The sequence below is a fragment of the Paracoccidioides brasiliensis genome, assembly GCF_000150735.1.
Source record: "Paracoccidioides brasiliensis Pb18 unplaced genomic scaffold supercont2.2, whole genome shotgun sequence".
NCBI lineage: Eukaryota > Fungi > Ascomycota > Eurotiomycetes > Onygenales > Ajellomycetaceae > Paracoccidioides > Paracoccidioides brasiliensis.
In genome coordinates, this window is record NW_011371359.1 from 3,635,118 (window position 1) to 3,661,236 (window position 26,119).

General features: G+C 46.7%; 8 protein-coding genes across 8 annotated transcripts; 4 read left to right on the forward strand and 4 right to left on the reverse strand.

Annotated features, from left to right (window-relative positions):
* Positions 1–79: 79 nt before the first annotated feature.
* PADG_02348 (uncharacterized protein) lies at positions 80–2,159 on the forward strand (the record flags this gene model as incomplete). The annotated part of the gene is made up of 3 exons (XM_010759475.1): positions 80–234; positions 336–696; positions 768–2,159. The coding sequence occupies 3 exons, from the start codon at positions 80–82 to the stop codon at positions 2,157–2,159; spliced, it is 1,908 nt and encodes a 635-aa protein (XP_010757777.1).
* An 852-nt stretch (positions 2,160–3,011) lies between these two features.
* Positions 3,012–4,442, reverse strand: PADG_02349 (iron-sulfur cluster assembly protein CIA1; the record flags this gene model as incomplete). Its single annotated transcript, XM_010759476.1, has 1 exon — positions 3,012–4,442. The coding sequence occupies one exon, from the start codon at positions 4,440–4,442 to the stop codon at positions 3,012–3,014; it is 1,431 nt and encodes a 476-aa protein (XP_010757778.1).
* A 1,157-nt stretch (positions 4,443–5,599) lies between these two features.
* On the reverse strand, positions 5,600–8,683 carry PADG_02350 (uncharacterized protein; the record flags this gene model as incomplete). Its single annotated transcript, XM_010759477.1, has 1 exon — positions 5,600–8,683. One exon carries the CDS (start codon positions 8,681–8,683, stop codon positions 5,600–5,602), a length of 3,084 nt encoding a protein of 1,027 aa, XP_010757779.1.
* Positions 8,684–9,753: 1,070 nt separating this feature from the next.
* Positions 9,754–12,271, reverse strand: PADG_02351 (uncharacterized protein; the record flags this gene model as incomplete). The annotated part of the gene is made up of 8 exons (XM_010759027.1): positions 9,754–10,349; positions 10,426–10,565; positions 10,643–10,849; positions 10,932–10,986; positions 11,071–11,647; positions 11,748–11,926; positions 12,029–12,103; positions 12,190–12,271. 8 exons carry the CDS (start codon positions 12,269–12,271, stop codon positions 9,754–9,756), a joined length of 1,911 nt encoding a protein of 636 aa, XP_010757329.1.
* Positions 12,272–14,212: 1,941 nt separating this feature from the next.
* PADG_02352 (copper metallochaperone ATX1) lies at positions 14,213–14,746 on the forward strand (the record flags this gene model as incomplete). Its single annotated transcript, XM_010759478.1, has 2 exons — positions 14,213–14,306; positions 14,595–14,746. The coding sequence occupies 2 exons, from the start codon at positions 14,213–14,215 to the stop codon at positions 14,744–14,746; spliced, it is 246 nt and encodes an 81-aa protein (XP_010757780.1).
* Positions 14,747–15,625: 879 nt separating this feature from the next.
* Positions 15,626–19,007, reverse strand: PADG_02353 (uncharacterized protein; the record flags this gene model as incomplete). Its single annotated transcript, XM_010759028.1, has 6 exons — positions 15,626–15,755; positions 15,914–17,346; positions 17,456–18,274; positions 18,321–18,626; positions 18,688–18,807; positions 18,873–19,007. The coding sequence occupies 6 exons, from the start codon at positions 19,005–19,007 to the stop codon at positions 15,626–15,628; spliced, it is 2,943 nt and encodes a 980-aa protein (XP_010757330.1).
* Positions 19,008–20,290: 1,283 nt separating this feature from the next.
* PADG_02354 (uncharacterized protein) lies at positions 20,291–20,792 on the forward strand (the record flags this gene model as incomplete). Its single annotated transcript, XM_010759029.1, has 2 exons — positions 20,291–20,607; positions 20,684–20,792. 2 exons carry the CDS (start codon positions 20,291–20,293, stop codon positions 20,790–20,792), a joined length of 426 nt encoding a protein of 141 aa, XP_010757331.1.
* A 621-nt stretch (positions 20,793–21,413) lies between these two features.
* On the forward strand, positions 21,414–23,828 carry PADG_02355 (uncharacterized protein; the record flags this gene model as incomplete). Its single annotated transcript, XM_010759030.1, has 3 exons — positions 21,414–22,730; positions 22,784–23,148; positions 23,207–23,828. 3 exons carry the CDS (start codon positions 21,414–21,416, stop codon positions 23,826–23,828), a joined length of 2,304 nt encoding a protein of 767 aa, XP_010757332.1.
* Positions 23,829–26,119: the final 2,291 nt, after the last annotated feature.

A 26,119-nucleotide genomic window follows, 5' to 3' on the forward strand; every position in this document is an offset into this window, starting at 1 on the left:
CACATGAGGTGTTAAACGTGCGCTGAGTGAGGGCAGTGGATATCTCTCGTCGAATAACCCCTCGTTTCATTAGAACAATATGGGCTTCTCTGGATCCCGCGCCTGGTCAAAATGGCTGACAATATGTCTTGCAATCACGCATCCGTTCTCCGTCACTGCGAAATCAGCGGCAGATTACTACGTTCACTCTCTTCCGGGTCAGCCGGAGGGCCCGTTACTGAAAATGCATGCTGGGTGAGTTAGTTTTCATGAAAAGGGGAGAGAGGTTCAGAGGGATCAGGAGGAGTGGAGGTTTGCTCAATATCAGCCAGTATCCTAATGCATAAGATCTACAGGCATATCGAAATCTCTCCTGAAACTAGTGGGAATCTCTTCTTCTGGCATTTCGAGAATCGCCACATAGCGGACAAACCTAGGACCGTCGTCTGGCTTAACGGCGGACCAGGGTGTAGTTCCGAAGATGGGGCGCTGATGGAAATTGGCCCCTACCGACTAATAGATAAAGAAACTCTGAATTATACGGAGGGGTCCTGGGACGAGTTTGCCAATTTGCTGTTCGTGGACCAGCCGGTGGGCACGGGTTTTAGCTATGGCAGCACTGAGCACTACGTTCATGAGCTGGACGAAATGGCCTCTCAGTTCGTAACATTTTTGGAAAAGTGGTTTGAGATATTCCCTCACTATGAACCTGATGATGTATGACAGCCATCTGTTATTACTCCCCTTGATAGTGGCAGGTGTGCGCGGCTTTGCTGACATGAGTCTAGCTATATTTCGCCGGAGAATCGTATGCGGGACAATATATACCGTATATAGCCCGTGCGGTTCTCGACCGGAACAAGAAGCAAGACGTGCAGGCAAACAATCGAATCTGGAATCTCAAAGGTCTCCTCATTGGCAATGGATGGATATCACCCCAACATCAATATCCCGCTTACCTACCATACGTTTATCAGGAAGGAGTCGTCCAAGCAGGTACCCAGGAAGCAAACCTAATAGAGGCAAAGGCAGCGAAATGCATGAAGGAATTGAACGTCGAGGACACAACTGGGACAGTGCATATTCCTGATTGTGAAGATATACTCCAAGCCATTCTCGACTATACACATAAAGGCAAGCGCTGCATCAACATGTACGATATCCGACTTACAGACGACTATAGCGCATGCGGTATGAATTGGCCCCCGGATTTGAGGGATATACAGCCATACCTTCGCAGGAAAGATGTGGTCAAGGCCTTGCATATCAATGAGGAGAAACAAACCGGCTGGACTGAGTGCGCAGGTGCAGTAGGCAGCAGCTTAAAGGCGCGGAACTCTAAACCGGCGGTGGAATTGCTTCCTGGCCTTCTCGAAGAAGGTCTCCCAATCCTCCTTTTCAGCGGCCAAAAAGACCTAATCTGCAACCATGTTGGCACCGAGGACATGATCAAAAACATGAAGTGGTCCGGAGGAACCGGGTTCGAGCTTTCCCCCGGCGTCTGGGCACCACGACAAGACTGGACCTTTGAAGGCGAACCGGCAGGTATCTACCAACAAGCACGAAACTTGACCTACGTCCTATTCTACAACGCTAGCCACATGGTCCCATTTGACTACCCTCGACGGTCCCGGGATATGCTTGATAAATTCTTAGGCGTTGATATCACTCACATAGGTGGCGACCCAGCCGATTCGAGAATTGATGGCGAGAAGGGTCCCACAACCTCCGTCGGCGCTCATCCGAACAGCACGGCCGCTGCCGAACGCGAGAAGGAGAAACTCAACACTGCCGCGTGGAAGGCATATTACAAATCGGGCGAAGTGGCACTTGTCATCGTCGCCATCGCTGCCTTTGCATGGGGCATATTCATCTGGCGGTCTCGTCGCAAGCACCAGAGTAGCGGATACCGTAGCATCTACCCGATGCTGGGATTGAATAGTACGGGATCCCTGGGGCAAATTTCGCATAAACATAGTAGAAGAAATGGGGATATTGAGGCTGCGGACTTCGACGAGACGGAGCTGGATGATCAGCCTAGTCAGGCCTTTTTGTCGAGATCGAGTAGAGATGGAGACGCGTATGCTGTTGGTGAGGAGGGCAGTGATGAGGAAGATGGGGCTTCTGATGGACAGCAACCTATGTTTGACCAGTCGCGCGGAGAAGAAGGGCGAAGTTAACTTCGCACAACAGCATGGACATGCATACATATATCACCCCTAACCTTGAATGTATCCCGGAATGGAAGCGAGAGATTCTCCTGCTTGTGTCCATCATCATACACACCGAAATGAACAAGAGTGAAAAGAGAATATCTTCTTGTCTACATATCTATTCTCTCACTAGATTTCTTCGATATTTTATATATTTTACTTTCTATTGCATTACCACTGTATAATGACATGGTTTTTGCGTCTGTACATATTCAGGGTGTTCTTTGTTTTTCTTGATTTCGTTTGATTAGATACCAGGTTTCGGGAGCTAGAATTATATTTGATTACGCTTTCTTCCTGTTGTCGTTTTCCTCTTCCCCTTCCTACCCAACGTCATTCATTCCTTCATTGCTCCCCTAATTCTTCGATTGCTTTCTTGTATGAAGTGATGTGTTGTGAATATCCAACAATTCTCTGTTTGCCTTAGTACGTAACCAGACAGTCTTGTCAGCAGTTCAGGTCGCAAAGAAATTTTGAATTATTATACTTATATCTATGTTTGTCCAGTGTGGATCAGTTTGTCCAGCTGCTCAAGAAGGAAAGTTATTTCAAATGAAGACTTCTCAATATCAGTATGCCAGCATAACAGCAGATTCAAATCATCATCGTGTCAGTCACCTGCACCGAGGCATAGTTATGTAAGTTAGGTAAAAGTAAGATTCCAATTCTAAAGCCAAATAAATCATTTCGTATCAGAAGAGAAGGTGGACAGTCAAAAAATAGTCAACCCACTCAGCAGTTCATGCAAATACTTGCATCTAACAGCTCAGACGCAAACAACGGGAAACTCTCATAATCCATATCAAGTGCCGAAACCCATCACCTCTCCAACTTCCAAACATTCACACATCCATCGTCACCAGTACTAAGCAATACTTCCTCCTCACCCTCCTCGCGCCCCCGACCAGCTCGCAGTGCCCAGCATATATGGTTAACCTCATAAATGCCATGTGCAGCCTCAATTTTGGCCAAGACATTCCATTCCATCTGGAGGAGAGGCGATGACTGTTCCCGTGCCTGTGTATTATCACTGTGGTTTTCGACGTTGTCTGCTGTTGTTGTGGGAGCATCAATATCCCTATGCGTATCCGTAGTAGTTGTCGAGGTCGTCGTTGTTTTCTTAGAATCCTCAACCGATTTCTCTGCCTTCACAAACCGCTCCTGATACACCACAATTCTCCCGTCTGCACCTGTCGACGCAATCAGCCCGCTCCGCTTACTCCATGCTACGGAGCGTATGGATAAATCATGCTGGGAGGGTAATTGGGCCTGTTCAGCCCACGTCTCATCCGTGCTAGTGGGGCGGATTATGCTGGGGATACCAGAGGGGCCGGTGCTAGTGTCCGTATTGGTGTCTGTACGAGGGCGGACCTGCTTTTCCCATATGCGAATCGTGCGGTCATCTGAGCAGGAAACGAGACGGGGTCCGACAAGGGTACGCTTTTCAATCCATAACCTGCGACGTTCCCCATCCATATCCGCATCTTCGTCTCCCTCAGGAGCAGCAGGAATAGTGATCTCCGCATCCCCAGATTCCCACTCAACAGACCACACCGTCCCCGTGTGTCCGCGCAAACACGCCACCTGGCCCCAATCATCGATATCCTCCCTCCACAGCCGTATCGTGTCATCATAGCTAGCGCTAGCCAGACATTCCTCGGTGGGATGCCAGGACACCCATTTCACATCACCCGCATGTTCCTGCATAACCGCGACGGTCTCAAAATTATTATCGCCGTCGTCGAGGTCTTCCCAGATCCATATCGACTTGTCGCGCGAGCAGGTTGCTAGCAGCGTGCCGGCGGGGGACCAGGAGAGCGATTTCACTTCGCTCTCATGTCCATCTAGCAGGACGGCGAAACGCCATTCTTCGTCGTCCTCTTCGTCATTTGAATCTCTATCCTTATCACCATTCATGCCAATATCAGGCCCATGTCCATTCTCATTATTGCCATACCCATCCCACCTCCTCCAAATCCCAACTGTCGCATCAAAACTACCAGTGGCCAGCACACTCTCCCCTCTAACAAGCGGTTTCCACGCGCAGCTGCGCACGCTGCGCTTGTGGCCGCCAGTTATTGTCGAGAGCAAAGTGAAGTTTTGCAATGAGTAGATGCGGACGGTCTTGTCTGCGCTGCAGGTTGCCACGAAAGGGAGGCGGGGATGTGGGGCAGTGAGCCATGTGCGTTCGAGGGAAGGGGGGGTGAGGGGAGAGAGAAGGCTAAGGGTTGCCGCGGGCTTGGATGGCATTTTTGGTACTTCTAGAAACGATGCGAGGAGAGAGGAAGGGTAGAAGTAGACAGGGGAGTAGCCCAGAGGGAGGAGGGGACGAAAAGTGCAGTGGCGCCGAGGATATCTCGATATCTGCTGCTGAAGTCGTTGGGCGTGTATTGCATCTTAAATGTGCTCAAGCAATAGAATGTGTTTGAACTGTAAGTCATATTAGAGCATGATACATGTATGATTTCCCTTAAAGGATATGAATTACTCCGGATAGGGAATGTCTAAACCCTCTGAAAGAAGAGGAGATGTAAAGATCATCCCACAAACGCCCTCCCCACCCCAATCATTGAAGGGAAAAGCTCACAGGAACTCACCTCCCTAGAAAAGAACATACATTGCAGATCCCATTGATGCAAAATCCCGGAACTACCAAAGAATAAATTGTGCTATTTTCTGGGTTGCGGCGAGAAGTTTAGAAAATCCGAGCAGAGGCCGAAGTTGAAATCTCCCGATGAGGCTAGCGCAGATTCGCCGAGATCTTCAAGTCAGATCAGATAAGATAATCTGAGTATATGATGTCACGGTGCCCAGGCTCAGCCGCCTTTACTCTAAATAAAGCAAAAAGGCACCTGTAAGGCACTTCACCTGCGGATTATGCTGTGGGCATGAATATATAAGACCAAGAAGTAAATTAAAGAAAAAGAAACGAAAGGGGATAAAAAGAAAACCATGTCTAACCAACTGCGTATGGCTTCGTATAGCAATCCATTCGATCCCATCTCCCCCTCTCTTGCTATGCCAATCCAATTCAATGCCAAAACCATAAAAACTAATGTATCCCACCACCATTCTTTATTCTGCAAGTTCCAATAGACCACCCAAAAAAAGAAAAGGAAAAAAAAAAAAAAAAAGCTAGCCATTTAAACTGCCTTGACCAAAGTTCCCTTCCTTCTCTCGTTACCATACCGACAGTAGATGGAGCAACGCAAAAATGCAAGTAGAAGGAATATACAACAGAAAAGCAAAAGACAGAAATAGCAAGACGACAAAACAAGGAAAATAATGATAAAAGAAGTGGCAAAGGAAACACAAAAGAACGCTGCTCCAGCAGCACCCCCATTCCCAGCCAACAATAACCAGTCCCATTTACTTAACCCACACATATCAATAGAGACCAAAAGCCTTTACACCTCCGTTTGCCTCTCAACCACATAACCATCACCATCCACATTCTGATTCCGATTCTCGTTCCCATTCCCGTTCCCAACTCCACCGTCACCCTCCTCACTCCACACCCCCTCATAAACCATGCCATGACACATCCAATCCACCTCCCTAACCTTCCCCAAACTCTCCACAACCTTCCCAACCTCACTCACAAACTCCGGCATCCCAGCCGTAGCCAGGCTCTGGCTCGCCGTCGCCGTCATGCGCACCCGCTCACTAGCACTCGACGCACTCAGGCGCGCGAAAACATGCGCCCGCAGTCGGGAGAGCATCAGTTTCGTTACGGGGTCGGTGAAGCAGCCTGTATTGTTGGCTCGGTTGTCTGTGGGACTGGATGGGGATGGGGATGATGAGGTGGAGGTGGAGGTGGAAGGGAGCAATGCAAATGTATCAGGTGATATCGAGACGAATTGACCTGACATCGTTGCGGCAGAGGAGGCTGTTGCGGTCGCGGTGATGGAGGCAGAAGTGGCGGGGCTGAGGACATGTTTGATCGTTGAGAACAGCTGGGTCCGTGTCGTCAAGGGCATGGCATGTGCTGATTCGAGGATTGACTGGACGCGCTCGGGTTTGATATCGCTGAAATCTAGAGCCATGATCCGCTCCGCTTCGCCTTTCCACTGGGATCGCACATCACGCTTCAGGAGGTTCTTGGCACTCAACAAAATCGAAGCGGTGGCTGCGATCTTAAAAACCCGAGATCGTAGTTCGTCGAGGCGGCTGTGGTCGAGATGTAGCGTTTCGGGAATGAGTTCAGGACGGAGCCGTCTATTGCTTAGAACTAGGTCGACGAGACCGTGTGCGTAGATCTTCGCTACGGGGGGTTTGTAATCCGGGTTTACATTTTCCGGGTCGCGCTTTTTCATTTCATCGATAATTGCTTTGCGGCTCGAACGCCAGAATGCCCTAGTCCTGTCAAGCGTAATGGTTCCATCTTGCAAATCCCGCGCAAACGCACGCTGTTCGTATCCTGGGCCCTCCCGGATGAGTTGAGGAGCAGCAACATGCAACAGGAAATTCGTGTGGTCCAAAGACAGAAGATCGATAATGTTCATTAACCTCGCAAGACGGTCAATTGCATCTCCAGAAGTGTCAGTGGCAAATGCCTTGACATCAGGATCACGATAGGGAGCACAAAGCTTGGGAAGAATATTGCTCATGAAATCGAAGAATGCGTCATACGAAAATGTGCCCGCATTACACTGGTTTTCGATATATTTTGGATCGAGAACCTCACTGATCAAAACGTGCAATGAATTTCCAGGTTTCAATGAGTGCAGCAGTCTATCCTGAATAACAGAAGCCATCGCTACTGTCCACGAAGTTCCCAATCCTTTAACCACATCCCTTCTCATCATATCGCACATATGATTCATGATTTGTCGGCGTATCTCCGTATAGGGGCCTTGGTCGATCTTATACTCACGGTTGATCAACAACTCGTGAACAAGCGCCCTATTATCTGGCAAGGCCGTCAAAGCTTTTGCAAAGCGATCTCGGGGGGTGACTTCTTCTTGGTCCAACTGGGCTAGAGCAAGTTGGTCCTTGGAAGAAAATGACTCGCAGATAGGTGACTGGGCAGACTCTGGTAGTAGCTCTGAGGATGAGGGAAGAACAACAGCGGCACGGGGGATAGCTTGTTGCGAAGATCCGCTCTTCATATTTTCCCGCTTAGCCTTCCTCAAAGCTTGTTTCACCATCACCATGGCCTTTTCAGCCCCAGCCAGTCGCTTCAAACGGGCAAGCAACAGAATCTGGTTATGGCGGATGCCCTGTTGGTAATCATCAACAGCACCACCGGCGCGATCATCCTTGACTGTCTGCCAGATAAGCTCTAGCTCTATGAATTGCGCTAGCATGATTTCTATCAAAACTGAGGAGTCATGAGTCTTCCAGGCATGGAATGCGGAAAAGAAAGTGTTGTAAGATTCCGACAAGGCTTGGAGATCAGCAGAGAGATAGGCAGGCCACACTCCAATCGCTGATAATTGAGAGATAACCTGCTCAAAAATGATCAACAAATCTACACCTTTCGCAATAAGATCTTGCTCTTGCTCTCCATTGCTGCTGAGGACTTGAGCCGGATGGGCCAAGATCAAATAGCTGCTGAGAAACGTGCGCACTGCGCCACGTTCGCCCATTGCCCCTCCTTCTGTATCCTGTAACCCACACAAGCGCAGAACCTTGGCGGCCACGGCCAAGAGCTTCTCCTCAGAGAGCAGTGCTCCAACCTCCTCAAAGCTCAAAGCACGAATCCGCTGCAACGAAAGATCCACAGCTCTAAATTCAGTGATAACAGTACGCGCATAGTGATTCCGCCACGCTCGCTGAATAATCCGCGCAGCACTCGTCCGACTCATCTGTTTGACGGTCGCCTTGGCCACCTTCTTCTCCTCAGCTGCAGCAAGACTTGTAGTCCGTGGCCGGCGGGTATTTTGCTGATAAAGCAACCGTCTCTTCTCCGCCTCCGCAAATTTCTCCGCCATCTCCAACCGTTGCCTAGCGTGCTCCGCAGCCTTCCGCTCCTTCATATCCTCCGCTTTCTTCTTTGCCCTTCGAACCTCCTCCTCACACTTGGCCGTGATTTCGGCCAAAAACCTCTCACGAGCTTGCTTGGCTGCCAGAGCCCTTTCCTCCCTCAATATATGTTTGGACTCATTTTTCGCAAGAGCAGCACGTAGGCGGACTTTTTCCGCATGCGCCGCACGGTCAGCAAGGCGTGCTTTACGAGATTCAATGATGGACACACGGCGCATGTGCTGCGCCATATGGTCACTATGGGGTCCGCCGTGGGCAGAGATATTTGAGTGATGTGAATGCAGTGAGGATACAGAACTGCGACGAGAAGAAGTGGAGGAGGCGCGCCTACGGCTGCTTGATTTTTGATAGAAGCGGGCGGCAATATTAGCTGGTAATGAGAGTGGTACGCTGGGATCATCTAACGACATGTCTACATCAGCTTCGTTTGCGGTGGTTGATGACGTCGATTGATTCGCATCAGGAAGATGGATTTCGACATCGGAATCGCGCCGGATAATCATGGTCGAAGATGGCAAACAGCGCTGTGGTAAGTAAAATATTTGGCTGGAAAAGTTCAAGTATGGGAATAGTGTCCTGGGTAGAAAGGGGGAGTGTCTCCCGTAGCTTGCACTTCGGCCGACCGTTCTTGTTACGGATATTTGGGAGTCAATGAATGAAAACGACTGTGTTTAAAGTAAGGCAGGCAGGCTGGCTGACGAATTTCGGTTCGAGGAGGGTTGTTTCAGACGGGGAGGGGGAATAACTCGTAAATAAGACGAGGATAATTCAATAAAAAGAGAAATACGATAAAATAAACCAGGTGGCAAGAGGGAGGCCAGCAGCAGGTGAGAAAGATGAGAATAGAACCGAGAGGAAGAGGAATAAGATATGGAGTCCGAATGAGAGTTTAAGGCATAGAAAGATAAGAGGCGGAACACAGAGCGGACCTCTGGAGTGAGAAGTTGGGGAAATAAGCCTTCGATGGGACGATCTGCCGTCTGGCAACAAGAAGAAGAGGAGGAGGAAGAAGAGGAAGAAGAAGAAGAAGAAGAAGAAGAAGAAGAAGAAGAAGAAGAAGAAGAACAAGAAGAAGAAGAAGAGGGCAAATCGGGAGACTAAGAAAAGAGAGAAGAGACCAATCAATGAAGCTGAGATAAAGTAGAACGTTGCAGCAAGAGGAAAGTCGGATGAGGTCACATGTCACTGGGGGAGTACGCCAGAGGGTACATGTAAGGTACCCTGATATGCTATGTATGATGCAGCGAAGAACATGTAGTTGTCAGGTAACTAGTTATCCTGGGTTCTCTCAAACCGGGAAATCAATGGTTTGGGCGGGTTTGCTTACCTCAGCAGACGTGAGAGATTAAACGTCATGAAGGTCAAATCAACGAAGCAGCGGGGGCAGCCAGTGGCTTATTGTATGGTTCATTTACAGTTTCGGAGAAGAGTCTTGCTTGAACAACTATGCTTCAGTTATCCACCTACGTCAACCAATTCCCAGAAAACAGAACCTCTTTCCAAATCCCATCTCCATGTGGTTAGCTATGCGTTACTCCAAACCTACGTAGGTAACCGTAAATAGCCCACTCCATTACAGCTTTCCCCCTCCCAAAACCTCCACCGGAACTTCCACAACCTTATCCCGCACATAATCCGCAAACCCCTTCCCCAAACAATCCAACTTGGTCGAACTACTCACCCCCCTCCCCAAAATCCCGTAAATCACAAAATGCACCGCCCGCAACCGCGGAAACTCAATCCGCTCAATGAAATACTCCTCATCGTCCTCCCCCAGCAACTCCCGCATCTTCTCCCGACTCATGAAGCTCCGGAACCAGTCCCATTGACTCGCAGACCGGACGAAGATGCCGAAGTTGATGTTAGCGCCCTTATCTCCTGAACGTGCGAGGGCAATGTCGCCTAGTCGCATGCGTGTGGTTTCGCCCAGGGTGGCTAGGTCGAGTGGAGAGGCGGTGTCGTAGTTCTTTCGCGGCTCGAGGGGCTCGTATTTGGGTGGGTTGCCGGCTGGAATTGAGGAGGCGGTTGTGATTTCTTTACCGTCGCTTGATGGGGTGGGAGAGAGGATGTTTATAGCCTCCTTGAGGGAGTTTTGAGGGTAGAGGGCTGGGTAGAAGGCAAGGTAGGGGCGCGGGATAACGGTTCTAAGATCCAGGGATAGATGGAGGCCTAGATGAACCGTTGTTAATGATGCTCTCTTGGTGGGGCATCAAGAGGGCATGGGTAAAAAACGGTCATTCCTTACCCGAAAAGTGCTGCATTGTAACTTCACTCATCGCTTTTCGGGGTGCCATTGCCGTTTCCATATCCCCGGCCTGCGCAAATACACGACAGTATGTCGTGCTCTTGAGCTGGCTTGACGGATTTACGGCCGGGGTTCCAACCCTAGATTCCGTTTGTCAACCCGAGCCTCTTGATAACTCTCACAAGGGAAAATAAATTTCTATTTAAATGCAGCTTACACTTGAAATTCCAAAAAATCGAATTTATCCAAATAACCTTGCTTTGCCAGCACGAAGCGTATTTGCTTCTCGAACAGCTCCCATTTTTTGTCAGTACCGTAACCGGTTGCATTGATGAGAAGCTGCGATTCGAAGCCGCCTCTGTAGAAAATGGCTAGCTTTGTCGTTGGGGGCGGCGGGGCACCGGTTATTCCTGAAACTCTCACCCTGCAGGAATATTATGAGCATTTTCCCCGGATCGACGGGCAGTATATAGATTTCATTGTCTACAAAAAGGGGATGTACTTACCGATCTTTCCCTGCAGCCTCAATCGAGATGTTCTGAGTGTACGCCTTGACATCACCTAGAAACACAATGCCGTCAGCTAAGCCACCCACCGTACACAAAACAAAAAAAGGGGGGGGAGGGGACAATTGGAGAAACCCACTGTTAAGATACACATCCCCCTGCAACTCATACAAAAACTGGCACTTCACCACATCAACATTCACAATCCCCTTCGTCCCCTCATGCTTCGTAACTACACAGCTCCCATCGGCCTCCACCTCGACAATCCCAAACGGCAGGTCAATAAACAAATCCGTCTCGAACTCCGTGAAACCAGAGAAATTCGACCCGGTCACGTATGCCGAGCACTCGATGAGGTGGCCTGCAATTAGGGCGCCTGCCAGCGCGTCATAATCCGTCTCTTTCCATCCGTGCCAGTACCACGACGCCCCGATCACGGGGGAGGCATCAGCTACCCGGCCGCAGATGATGATGTCTGCGCCCACTTCTAGGCCCTTGACAATAGCTCGGGCGCCAAGATAGGTATTTGCAGACACGACGGGTTTACCCTTGGTGTCTTTGAGGTCGTCGGTATGCTCCTGCATGCGGACTTGGGAGTTGTTGGAGTCAAGGTGGGCGGGCAGAGTGCCTGATTTTGACAAGTTGTCTCGGACCTCGTTTAGGAGGTTGTCGCCAGAGACGTAGGCAACTTTAAGGTCGTATCCGCGGATGTTTACCTTGTTGTTGACACGGACGAAACCATCTCAGTATTTTCCTTTGGAGAAGCAGAGACCCAATTTCCTATCTCAACACAGAGTAGAAAGACGAGTTGCCTACCAATTTTTGCACTTCAATAGCCAACCCCTTGGGATTCAAAGCGCCGCCGTTGATAATGACCTTGATCCGTTTTTCCCAGATGACATCTATAGATTGCTGGATCCCATCCCATGCAAACGGATCATATCCGGCATGGTGACCAGCAGCCATCGCCTCCGCATGTTCCGCAAGATTCATTTCTGCATACCATCATGATAAGTATGGAAAAAGAAACCTTCCCGCCGAAATGCGGAACCAAGCCTCGACAACAGTCTACAGGTTTACAGCCTCGAGTGACGAACCTGCTAAATAGTCTCCAGTAATAAAATCCACATCTCCAAGCGTTGCTTGCCGGAGCATCTGATATCCAGGATCGCCTAATATTTACATATCAGCATGAGCTCGAACGCATTCCCTGAATAGGTAAAGAAGAGAAATGTAAATGTAAAAGAGCAAAACCAACCTCTGGCTCCCGAACAATTAGCAACTCGCACGGGGCGCTGACCCCTATTGGCCCATCTTGTGGAAGCCGTATTGTTCGTCATATTTTATTTTATATGTAATTCTCCTATCTGTTGATTCATCAAATGCCAGAAATTCCGCGGGCTCAAGGCGAAACGATCGAACAGCTTAGCGAAAATAGAGAAATACCAGGGCAAAAAGCATATATCACTAAATCCATCCTCTCTGCCTGGGAAGGCGGGGCATATTTTTCTCTTTTTATGTCTTTTCATTTATATCTGGGCTTTTCCTAAGGAGCAATGACGATAACCTTGCCTCGGTTTCATTTGTCCGGAATGCCAGTTTTGTTGCTCTTTTCGAGGGGCCTTGGAGCAGTTTGAACCATCCAAGGCCTAAAAGCCAGCCGACTGATCCCCTCGGCTATAGATATCATAGTGGGGAGTTGTTGTATGTGAGGAGCAAGAATCTAGGGACATCTGAATTGTGATTGATTGAAGAGGCTCCGCTTTCTTCACGTCATTGCTCGCTTTGGGATCTTGAGGATTAGTTAGGGCTGATCGCGCTGTGTTGTGTGATAATGTGATTCGACTCCCAGTGCCTCTGCTATTAACTAGCTAACTTATAAATTCCACAGATTATTATAATTGAATAATTAAAATATGTATCTGTTAGCTATATGAAAATCTATACTTCATTCAAAAACCGAGACGATAACTACTGAAATTATGAAAAATACTAAAAGGAACTTGTAATTAATTTAAAAAATTTTAAATATTATTTTAACTTTTTTAATAATATTTATTGATATAATTATATGAATTAAATTCAATTTAATATTAAAATCTACTTTATATTTTATAAAACTTAATAAATAGCACAAATAAATAAATAATTTATATAGTTACTAGTAAATATTATAAAGTTAAATTTTTATTATTATCATATTTAAAGAGTATTCTCACTATCAAATAAGTAGAAGAATCACTTGATATGAAGAGAGAGATGTTGATAAAATACAAAGACAAGAAAATAAGTAAGTGTTGAGTGAATAAAGATTAACAATGATGCTCTCTTATTATATCCTAACGCTATGAGAAAGTGGGAAAATGATGAGATGCACATACATGATGTAGATCATCATTATATATTAGAGATTAGCTACCGATTGTTAATAAAATGAGGCTATTTACTTAATGTGATTCTTGATTTGTATCATTCTGCTGTTTTTGTTACTTCAACGTGATGCACTCACCAGGGGTAGTTATGTGATAAGTAACAAGAGTAGTTACTTGATCTAGAGTGCGGGCATTGTTCCCATTCTTAAAAGAGTCAAATTGGATTTTTTGAAACGGGCGCAGGATCGTTCTTATAGTAGAAGATAGAAGACTCTTCCATCGAGTTCGACTGTTGTGGATGTGGATGTTGGATGTGGCTGTGGCTGTGGTTGTGGTCCTGTTGAGAAACCCAGAGTTCTGGTAAGTTAAATAGGGTTATGGGGATCTCTTGGGGGGCTGAACAACAAACACTCTTTAAAAATAGATCATAGCCATATTGGGCACCACCTGCATAACTATAACCATCATCCTCTGGCCAGGTACATTGTTTCACATTTTCATCTCTATCTTATAATCTTGCAGCATCTCCATCGTGAGCTGATTTGCGTGCATTATCAGTCCGTTTCTCACCAACAGACCCTCAAGTTCTTGGTTTCGGGTGGAAAATACTAGCCAATCCTTGCCCATAAGCCATACACATCGGGGGCTGAAGGAACAAACAAACAGCGCCCGCTGAGAGAAACAAATATAACTAGTTTTTTTATCCATGGATTAGAAATACATACCTTGTCCTTCCTATCTTCCCCTCCTCTCCCATCCTCATTCCTTCATTTCTCAGCATATATATATAACACCATCCTCACACCCGTCGGCTCTCTCCAAAACAAAACCACCTGCGCGTACTCAGCAACTCTTAAAGCAAAGGACAAAACCAAAAGGAAGCAAACAAGGAAGAGAAGGAAGAGAACAATGGCTTCCGTCGAACATCAATACAAATTCAACATCTCCATGAGCTGCGGCGGCTGCTCCGGCGCCGTCGAGCGCGTCCTCAAGAAACTCGACGGTATGTTTCAACCTTTCAACCCTGCTTAGAACTTCTGTGCACCCTTCACAACCACCTGCCTGTCCATCGCTGCGCGGGTTAAGTTTTACTACGTTTTCAGAACAAAGAAGGGCCCCCACCTCCCTCCCGCGGCACATACAATTTCACCAAGCATGTCTACAAGATTAAAACAAAGCCACGCACACACACACACACACACACACACACACACACACACACACACACACATGTATATAACTATATGTATAAAACTCCATGAAACTAATTTCCAAAAACACAAAAAAACAGGAGTAAAATCCTACACCGTCAACTTGGAATCGCAAACAGCCACCGTCGTCGCGGACCCTTCGCTCGAATACGACACTGTGCTAAGCACCATCAAGAAGACTGGCAAGACTGTGAATAGCGGCGAGGCGGATGGCGAGCCGAAGGATGTTTGAAAAGTGGAGCTGCAGCGTCTGAGGCGCTGAGTTGGGCTCCAGAGGACTTCTATGTTCTTCTTCCCTACGAAGGCTTGTATTGGGTGTAGGTTGGGATGGAATGGAAATGGAATGAAACGAAGGGCCGGAAGGAGGTGCATGGCTGACTGGCAGCTATTTTTTACGGCCACTGATATCTACTATATTTAACGGTTGATTCATTGGGATTCGATGGATTTGATGGATAAACGGATACCATTTCAAGGGCAATATGATGATTCAATGCTAATGCTATGATGATTATTTATATGTGCTGTATTTCAGTATGCATGGACTGACCTGACCTGATTTCTGCTTCTTTTAAGTCTTGTTTTCCTATTTCGGCTTTGAACATTTTGCTCGTATTCATACTCCGTTATCATTTTGATCTTCATCTCGAGGATAACTAAGCTGTACGCAACATACAAGACAACATCACAGTAGACTGTTTGCTTTAAAGAATGCAGGAAGATATATAAAATCTAAATTTCGATCTATTGGCATCAAGAGCAAAGGAAAAAGGGATAAGAGAAAAGTATTCACAGACATTCATACACCAACTAATATCTAACCAGTTCCCAGTAAATTGGGTATCATATACTATACAGTATTGCCAAGAGAGGTAAAAGGAAAAAAAAAAAACACCTGACACCCGTCTGGACTCAAAACTCCTTCAGACCTAACAATGATTTCCATCCATCGTCCCACAACCGTCTACCCATCTACTATTCGTATCCAGACCAGGCACACAAGACCCAAAGCTCCATCCGTATGATCCATGTGTTGAATGATGAAAATAAAACAAGTAAGCCAGTAGAGTAGAGCAACCCATGCCGGCGCCACTGAAGAAAAAAGCATTGATTAATCACCCGGAACAATGCTAGGTCGTTCCGGTGGAATTCGTTCGTAGTATATCGGCCGTCCTTCAGGTCTTCTCCGTATGCTAGCCCCTCGAATTACCGTGTGGTATTGGATCTCATCGTTGCGATACCTATTCACATTCCAGTGTTTAGATGAGTCTAAAGTTAATGTCCTAAAGTAAAATAAAAAAGAAAAATAAAGGAAGCAATCGAGATTAATCAATCGTACCTAAAGATTCTCTATAGAGAGAAAATCGAAGGTGCTTGGCGTGTTGTCTTGAATGCATACCGTTCATCATCAATAGGTACCCGGACATTCCGAGGAGGGTGGTGGAAGGCTGCAGAGGAAGATTCGGGAAGGTTCAAGGTTGGGCGGTCACTTCGTGTTGGTGAGTCTGGGCCAATATAAAAAGTACTACGAGGCCCCGAGAGAGGGGCCTGAGAGGGAAATGTTTGATGAGGTGAATAAGGGCGATCCGCTTGAGTCTCAGCTCGGACTCGGTCGTATGCCTTGAATGCACCCAGCTTTGCACGAGCAGATAAATATCTGTTGTGGCGAGGGCTGACAGGGTCCTTTATCCTTCTTTGTGGTTCTTGTTGTCTGGAAGATTCATTTACATCTTGCAAATTAACACGACGCACAAAGTCGTGAGACTTATTATTATTAGACACTCGACCATTTTCATCAGGGGGAAATTTTCGCCTAACAGGCGGCAACTCTTGTAGAACAACATATGGACGTCTAGAGTCGTTGACAACTAAGCTTGGGCCTCTTGGGTCCACAAAGTCTTCATGGTCAGCAAGATGAGGTTGACGACGATCGAAATTGGAAAGACGGTCAGGTCTGACGAGTCGATCGTTAGACCTGACCATATAGCCGGATTCAGTAGATTTAGACATAAAGTGAGGATATTCTAAAAGTTTTTGACTGGAAGTTCCGTGACGGTGTTCATGGAGAGGTGGAACTCCATAGCGACGTCCATGTTCGGGACGATCAGAAAGAACACTAGGAAAATGCGCACTGTGGGGAATATTATCAAAAAGCCTTTTAGTACCAATTGATATTCGCTCAGGATGGCGGGCTGGGCCTTCAGGACGTTCATCAGAGGGGAAAAACTGCTGCTCAGCGTAAGAACATGAAACTTCCAAAGGACCTTGGTTACGATAATTTGAGAGATTGTATTGCCCCTGTTGCAAGGATAAATGGTTCCCATCTCGGCTTCTTACCATGGGAGATACATCACGAATAGTATTACGTTCTACTCGCTGTCTCTTTTGAGGAAAGATGGGTCTGTTTTCGTTAATATTAATTATGTTCATCCTGCCTGAAACCTCCTCAATGTGAGGTTTGGTTGGCTTCATGTGGTAATGTTGAAATTCATCTGGGACCCGTCGTCGAAGATCCGGGTGATCCACTGCTTGATTTTTGCACTGGCTAGGTGGCTCTGGTCCCTCAATTGACGGCAGAACACGGTCACGGTGTTCTTGGTACTCACTTATATCCGCTCTACGGTGGGAAGGAGAATGCAAACCACCAATAGGCATGCGGTACATTCTTTCCTCGGGACGCGCTGGTGGTCCATTGGAAGAGATGAAGACAGGCGACAAATCAGGTGATTGTGGTACTATCCTCTCACACTCAGGGAATGTGATGTTGTCAGCTCTCTCAAATATAGCGCCGTCAGCCAACTGAATACGATCAGGTGGCACAGGTCGAGTTTTCTAATTCATGACAAAATGATTCTAGTCAGTACAACTTGCAACCTAGCAAGCAAAGTGCAGCACATACATCATGCCTTGGGGGTGCTGTTATTTTCCGGGGTGGACTTACATGGGCTTCGAGCAGAAGCGGCCGGTTACCCAGAGACGGACGATCGAAGGTGTTGAGCGGGCGGTGGAAACGTGCCTCATTATTTGGGTCAAACGGTCGCATCAAATATGGTACGCCAGCAGTCGACTCATGGGCTACAGGTCTTGGGTGGTCGATGTTTATTCTGCTTGTTTCTATTAACGGATCATGGGTGGCTGGAGGAAGAGAGTAGCGTTGAGCTACACGTTCGTCGGCCCTAGCCATGTTAGGTAGATGTCCACCATCTCTGTACCTGTCGCGGGCTCGATCCCATGCTTGGTATCGACTAAAGCCTCTACGGTCAGGCCTTTTCTTGTTTGTAGTTTTCTTCTTTCGGTGAGGCTGAGGTATGAATCTAAATCCAGTTGGGGCCTCATCCTCAGAAAAGTCCTGGGCAGCTTCACGCTCAGCAGCAGGAATATTTCCAAAATTCACAGGTCTAGTTTGAATCTCCCCGGCCAGGGCATTACTCGACACGACCTCCACACTTGAGTTGCGGTCATCTCTGGCGAAACCCTCCTCAGTGAGGTCACTCTCATCATCATCATCCTCATCATCAGAGATAACTATAACTTCGCGGAAGACATCTTCCAAAACAGTCTTTCCATTTTCGTCATCTCCTCGCCATTGAACAAGCTTTGCAAGGCACGGCTCTTCAACGGCTGCTCTGGCATCTTGGAAGGAAGTTACCTTGAGTAGTCGATCATAGTCAGTATAGAGATGGCGAATATGAGCTACAACGGCCAATTGTACACGGCGGGCGAGCGGAAGTTCAACAGCAGTCCCAACTTTTCGTTTACCCTAATGGAATGTCAGCGACGAACGCCAAGTCAGGAAGGAACAATACCTTCTGGAAAGCCGTTTTAATAATTCGATTTAAATCCTTCGTCGGGATATTAGGGAATAGATCCTTTATCGCATCCCTTGCCTCCACGTTTATTGTATTCTGGGACACCTCCGAATCGGCTCGTCTTTCTTGTCCACGAATGCCTGCGGGGTTTTGGGTCGAGGCATGATATGGGACAACTTTTCCTGTCGACGACAGAAATAAACCTCTTTCCATACAAATTGTAGCTACAACAACACTAGGGAAATGATAGCCAATCCTATGGACCTGTTGCGAAAGGTCGTGCATCCGTTGGTGAGGGGTTGTCTAGTTCGACGTTAGCTGAGAGACGACACCCTAGGGAAAAGAGAGCGAAATCGCAACTGACCGAAACTGCAAAAACTTGGAGCCCATCCTTGCGACATATTTCCTTGCAAGCATTAGTAAACTGAGGGTTCCCAGCTGGAATAAAAGTGTAGCCTGGAGGAGCCTTGGCTTCGAAGGAGATCTGTGTCTCTTGGTGTTAGACTGGTGAGTTGGTAAATCGGAGACCTTGCTAAGTGAGTCACATACGACACTGCGAAGTTTCTTCTTCTCCTGGGTAATACTCTCCATAATAATCTTATGTTTCCGGATCCTGGGTTTTGATAACCGGCTACGAGCCCGTACGGCATGTGCCGACGTGGCTCGAGCGACGACCCGGGTCATCCTAAGCGAAAATGGGGTAGAATATTCACACGGTGTGGTTAATAATTCTTAAACTAACACATACTCTTCACAAAACAGAAATAGGTCACAGCTGGGGTGCTGATAGTAGAGAGGGATGATTATAGATTCACGGAGTGATGATATTGACAGAAACAGAAACGTAGTGTGTACTTGAAACCGTACACATGAATATGAACGGACGCTGAGAATCAACAAATACAGATATGAATTCCCAGCATAATTATAGATACGCAAGGGTTCTATCTTCTGAGCTGTACAGAAGCCGTCGTTGAAAGAAAACGATGGCTGATGAAGTGGTGTTGTTGAGATGAGAAGAAAGGCTGAAGGTGGGGAGATATGAAAGAAAGCCTGTTGGTTGGAGTGAGGCGGCTTATTTTAAGGTGCAAAGGGTTTTGAAATTCGGCCGGAAAAACCTTCGGAGTGGTTTATGCAGACCAAGTCACCCCGCATTAAAACTACACAACTACACTACAGAGTCATATTACCCCACACATCTCTTGAGAGTGAGTGATTTCATCATATTTCTCGGGCTTACCTACCCCTAACCCTGGTGCTGAGGGTGGTGAGGTTGAATAGAGATGTAGGAGTAGTTAACACACAGTCGACTGTTTATTTTAGATGGTGACCAGAGTTGATCATGGTCTTGAGAGAGTGATTCTACATACCACGTCAGCTGTAACGTAGTTAAAAAGTTTCATCCCATGTACAGCCTTGCCTGTTAGTTTTAGAGCGCCCCAAGTTCTGGCCCAAGTTATGCTCTGAGTGTGCCCGTTGCGTGTCCAAGTGCAAGCTCAAGAGCAGCCCAAAAGATTGGGCTGCTGCAAGGTCCTGTGACTCTGCGCACTGTCAGAACTGAGTAATATCTTGGCATTCTTGTCTTCTTTGTCCCCTCGCAGGAACCGAGAAACTATTTCCTGAAAGCAACCTGGGATTGTGCTGTCCCTGCACAGTACATTTTTAAGTCCCACAGGGCTGACAACTATAATAATTTCGAAAAAGGGAAAGCTGCCAGTAAATAGCTTCAGCTAGCTGCGGTTTTTCCTTTATCGTTGAGGCTCAATTCCGTCCGTCGTCGATGTTTGATTCAACTTGACTCGGTTATCTTGGAGAATGACCCTGAAAGATATTGTCTAAAATCCAGACAATTGCGACTGACGCTCTCATGTCTCCTAAGGTCTGTATTATTTTGCTATTATTGCTCTATTGGCTTTTCGTGCTTTTCGTCCTGTTCGAAATTGACTCATGCTCATTTTCCGCCTAAGATGACCCTTACCGTAGCTGCTCTCGAGGCCCAGTCCCGTAGTCGTGCCATCGTCCATGCATACCGCCATCTGTATAGAACAGGCTTGCAGTCTATACGATACGCAAAGCCGGGCCGCTACGTCCTCCGCCTGAACCTCCGGAAGTCGTTTAGACGAGGCTCGCCTGATGAATTTGACCCGCAAAGGATTGTGAACACTCTCAACTTTCTTCGACTTGCATCCGAGTCTACCAGCACCGAACACAAAATTGTTAAAAATCTGCTGCATGTCAGATTCTGGCAGCAGCCTCAGTTTGTTGGTCAGAGAGATACCAAGCTGTAAGATTCATTCTGGGGCACACAATACGGGTCTGTTTTTTTATATCCTCTGTCCATATCTAATAACGATTCCTAGTTTTGATGTTGCAACCGGAACCCGTTCCCAGATGATATCTACGGCCTACAGACCATTTGAGATGACCTTGAAGATGCTGAATGAAAGCCTGGGTCTATGTCTTAAATGAGAACATCCCTCCTAGACATCTATCAATAACAGCTGAGCTGCAGAACGAATTGCGTCTCCAGTCCTAGACGACACAGATTATATATCTCAATCCGGAAAGCCTGCTAATATTAGAATCTATTTATGCTTCATGAACAGGGCAGCCTCAAAAAGCAGCACAGAACATCTTTGTCTGTATTGCACATAGACCTGTATCACTACTCTGCTAGGTCACAACGCCACGCAACATATAATAAATACATATTTACACATAAATATCTCAGCTATCTATACCAATCTAGGCTTGTTTCTAATAACCATGAAAAAGCATGTTTTGTAAACCGCCCTTCGTTCGTTATATTTTCCAGCCCGGATACTTCCAGTTGTAGTTATTAGGTGCTTAAATGGATCACTAAGCAGCCGCTGCGTCATCGAACAAGTCCAACGTTCACATGCCACTTCGGGGCGACAAACTTAACCTTCCCAACTACGACGACCAACAGACTGTCCACCGCTGGAGCTGAAATGTGAGGAATTGGAGATATACTTATATATATATATATGTATATGGATGGATGGATGGGATGTGTGTATATATATAAATGAAAACCCCTGTATCTGCGCTCTCTTGTCCTCCTGCCTAATGAGCAGCTATATTTCTTCCTTCCTCCCCGAACCGGTGCTACGGCGAGTCCGCCAACAGCAAGAGTCGTCATATCCCCCACATGCTGCTGGTCTTGAAATCCTGTTTCCTGAGTCAGAAAATGCCGAATCTCTATCTCCAGCAGATGGCGCTGGCGTGACCAATACTCATCGCACCGTTGAAGAGAGCGGAATACCGCTTGACCGTGCGGCTTCGAGTGCGGCCCCGGAGGAAAGATCATATTCCCCTCGCTCTCATGATGAGGACGTGAACACCTCTGACCATTCCGAAATCAATGTTAGAGATTCATTGCGCCCATCTCCCCTTTCTCTGATGGAATCAGCGCTCGGGAGTACCGGCAGTGAAGTTGGGTCTCCGTTGGATCGAGTTGACGCAGGGTGTCAGACTCCAAGATCAACACCTACACCCACGATTGCCTCATCTAGCGCAGTTGACTGTCATCCTAGGGCGGGAGGAGGACCACAAGCTAGAGGCTCCAATGAAAGAGAAAGCGGCCAAAGCGATGGCCCATACGCTGGATTAGATATCATTTTGGCGGGGAAATATAGAACAACGCTACCGGAGGATGATGGCATGAGCTCGTTAAGGGAAAAGATACACAATATACGGGACGCAGCAGTTTCTAACGCGGAAAAAGCCAGATTGATCCATGGACTTATGACGGAAAATTACAATTCATCGCTGAATAATAGACATGGTCAGTCCTTCCAGCCACATTCACCCTCTAGTTCCCACGGTCAAGAACGCCCATGGACGCCTCTGTCACGCAGCAAACGTTCTTCCGGTCGCTTCCACCTGACTCCCACATTGACCGTGTCTGCCTCTTCAAACGCGTTTCCCTATTATCTCACCGATGAGGATCTGCAACCTAGTTTCGCTACGCGACATGACTCGTCAGAATTTTCTGGTGAGAATACGCCTTCGTTCTCGAAGGAGCCCCCAAATGACGACGCAGTGGAAGAGGAAATTTTTCAATTAGGCTGTCGACATTATAAGAGGAGGGTAAAGCTCCAATGCTACGCATGCAAGAGATGGTATACTTGCAGATTTTGCCATGACCAAGAGGAAGATCACACTCTAAATCGAAGAGCGACTCAGAACATGCTTTGCATGGTTTGCAGCACCCCCCAGCCGGCTGGGCAATGGTGCAAATCGTGCGGTGTTCAAGCTGCTAGCTATTACTGCTCAGTCTGTAAGCTCTGGGATAACGACACCGAGAAGAGCATATACCACTGCAACGACTGTGGGATATGCCGTATCGGTCAAGGAATTGGAAAGGACTATTATCACTGCAAGGTATATCTCCTGGCCCTGTACGGGGGGTTTGATTTTTACTGACGTCCAACTAGACCTGCTCTGTATGCATTCCCGTATCTATACAGCAAACCCACAGATGCATCGAACGATCCACGAAGTGCGACTGTCCGATATGTGGTGATTATATGTTTACGTCTCCCGAGGCAGTCATATTCATGAAATGCGGACATAGCATCCATCAAAAGTGCTTTTCTCAATACTCCAAAACATCATATCGCTGTCCTATTTGCAGTAAAACTATTGCAAATATGGAGGCCCACTTCAGAAACCTCGACCGCACAATTTCAGACCAGCCAATGCCCCCGGATTTCAGAGATACAAGAGCTCTAATATCTTGTAACGACTGTTCCGCGAAGTCCGCGGTTCAATACCATTGGTTGGGGTTAAAATGTGAAATGTAAGAAGATTCTCATTTGTGATAACTGAATATTTTTTGCTGATTGGAATTATCGCAGATGCTACTCTTACAACACTACGCAAATACGTCTCCTCACTGGTTCTGATAGTGGCAATGGCAACACTAGTCGTGAATATGAAGGCCGGGAAGCATCTCGAAACCTGACCATACCAATCCGCATGGCCAGATTACCACAAAGCCCTGAGGAAAATCACACAATAACGGAAGGCACAATACCGCCGGCTTTCTCAAGATCAGTTCCGGCAAGTGATACGACTCTCGGACCCACCCAACCCACGGAACAGGCTCCAAGCTACCGACGATCCTTCTCTACTATGCCCCTTAGAACCGTGCCCGCAATGATAGGGAATTATTTCGGCCTTTATCGAGGAAGTGTGTCTGTTTGGTCACCTAAGGACTCTGGGGACTCCGGCGACAACAACAAGCACGCAAATAACGACAATGATGATATCGACTTTTGGGGCAGCAAGTCTTCCAGGCCTACGTTTGGAATATTTAGTGGTGGTAAGGACGATGACGATGTGGTGGTGCTCGAAGACGAGAGCGAGACTGCTACTGATGGCTCCGAAGAAGATACCGATGATGATGAACGGCAAGAAGACACGGAAGATGAGGAAGACGATGATGTTGATGAGATTGACATATTTGGTCACAGATGAATGGGCTGGTGTGTGTATCACCAATAACCTCACTGGAAGAATTGTTTTTACATGATTTGTACACATCGAAAATGAGCCCGACGGCCTGTGTGGTTCTTCGCTTGAGAACGCAAACAACTTACGAACGATAAGGATGAAACGATGGAGCATTTATATACGCGAGGGTGGAAACACAGCTCGACAACAGTCGTCAGTGACGAATGGACAGCCTCTCTATGAGAGACAAACTCTGCCTACCTTTTTACCATATCTACATTCGTCCACTGGTCATTACCCCCAAGCCAGTTTTTTCTTTTCTTTTTCTCCCACATGCAACACAACTTCGCAGAAATTTACGCTATCCCCTCCGGCTGAGGTCCATGGGAAAACGCCATGATTTTAACCCCTCTCTTCTTCCCACCCACCGGCGGGTTGTTAAGCGAACTTTACACAGTAAACTTCGATATGCGAAGAATGGATCTCTTTTGATTCACATACCCACATAATCTGCGTGCGATCCGTGTACGGGTGCGCGGGGATAATGAAGGAGGTATACATGTTAGAAAGGAGTCAGTAGAGTGGATAGGGACTCGCTGATATGATGGGATGGGAACGTAAATAGCTCGAAACAAACCCGCTGAGGAGGTAGGGAAACGCGGATATCCTGGCGCATTTTCATGTTGATATTTTACTTAGCTTGGGCTGCATTGGGTGCACATAGGTTGACTTGCGTGGATTTTCCTTGCCTTTTTTTTTTTTTTTTTTTTTCTTTTGCGTTCTTAGTGGTTGTTGTACGGCATTATGGGATTTTCTTAATTGTCTCAGTTCAGATAGGTAGTGTGCAGTTGAGATCGTTTATTTGTATCAAATTGATGTGGATATAGGTATATAGACGAAGTGGGGAATGTCTTGAAACAAATCCACTTACGTTGAGAATGTGAAGAGTTTATAAGCATAAAAGTTTTAACGTAGTTAACTAATCTATCACCGAGCAGATAAGTTAGGTTAACATGACCGAGCGAGCGGATAGCTTCCCACCCCAAACCCAGTCAAATTGAGGAATTAAGCAACCACCAAAATAGAATTTCTCATATAATTTACATAGATCTATTCCTTAGGTCTGTTGGCAGCTTCTAGCAGTGTGATCAACTACATTACACTTGCTGCAGCGTGGCGGAGCTCGCTTTCTAGATGGCTGGTTCAAATTCTCTGCCTTCTTATGTACAGCTTGATCAATTGCTTGAGCTCTAGCTATTCCTTCCTCAGCTGTTAAGGCTCCATTCTGAGCTATATAAATGTATGTATGAGCTTGCTTCTTCTTGCGCTTTTTCTTCTCAACTGTAGCTCACAGCTCCTTGTTTTCCTTTGTTAAGATAGCAGCATTGTGCATGGCCAGCTGGCATCTCTTAGCCAGTTGACTTGACTTCCTCCATAGCAGTCACCCATTCTCAATTTCCTGGCTGTAAACGCACTGGCTTGCCGTGTTTCTCAGACTCAGTCACCACCTTGGGTCTTGATATTAACCCCCATTGGAAAGCCAGTCTCATCAAAGTTTGTAGATATCCTCATCCACAATGCCATATGTCTCTATCGTATTCTTCACCCGTTGAAACCACTCTCGTACGATCTTAGGATCTTCACATAAAGCTCACTCGTAGTTGTATTTTGCGTGAGAATCTAGTCTTTAGTTTCTTATGACGTGTAATGAATCTCTGAACCCATTTTTCTCCCACGGTAGATTCAACTCGGGTAGAGAGTAGTAAATCCACCATATTTCGTACGTTTTCAATTCGAGGAGGCTGACCTCTCTCATCCATGGATATTATCCATTGGACTAGAGATTCTTCCTCTACGTAATTCAGCTTTCTGTAAGAAAGTTAAGCATTTGAACGTGTTTTGACTCCCTGATTCGACTGCGTAAGCTCGAGGGTGGAACATCGAACGTTTTGGCAGCAGTCGTAATATATGAAAATTGACCCGTTTTATAGGCCTCAATGGCTAAGACAAGCCTTCCTTACTGATTAGAAACTTGATCTTTTGATTTGGTGGGCATATTTAATGATTTGGTGAATACAATGGATTTGGATAAGGTGGGATTTACAGGAAGTTGATCCATTCATTACGTTAGTTGAAAAGCGCGTAGATGAACGTGCCTCGGCGTTCGTTGTTTCTATACACCAAATTAAAAAGATATGGTTTGCAGATCCAAAAGAGAAACGAAAACGAAAAGTAGATATTGGATGTCTAAGTAATCCCTTATCTCTCCTAAATTATAATAATACAACCATAGAACCATATAATTTGACCTTGAC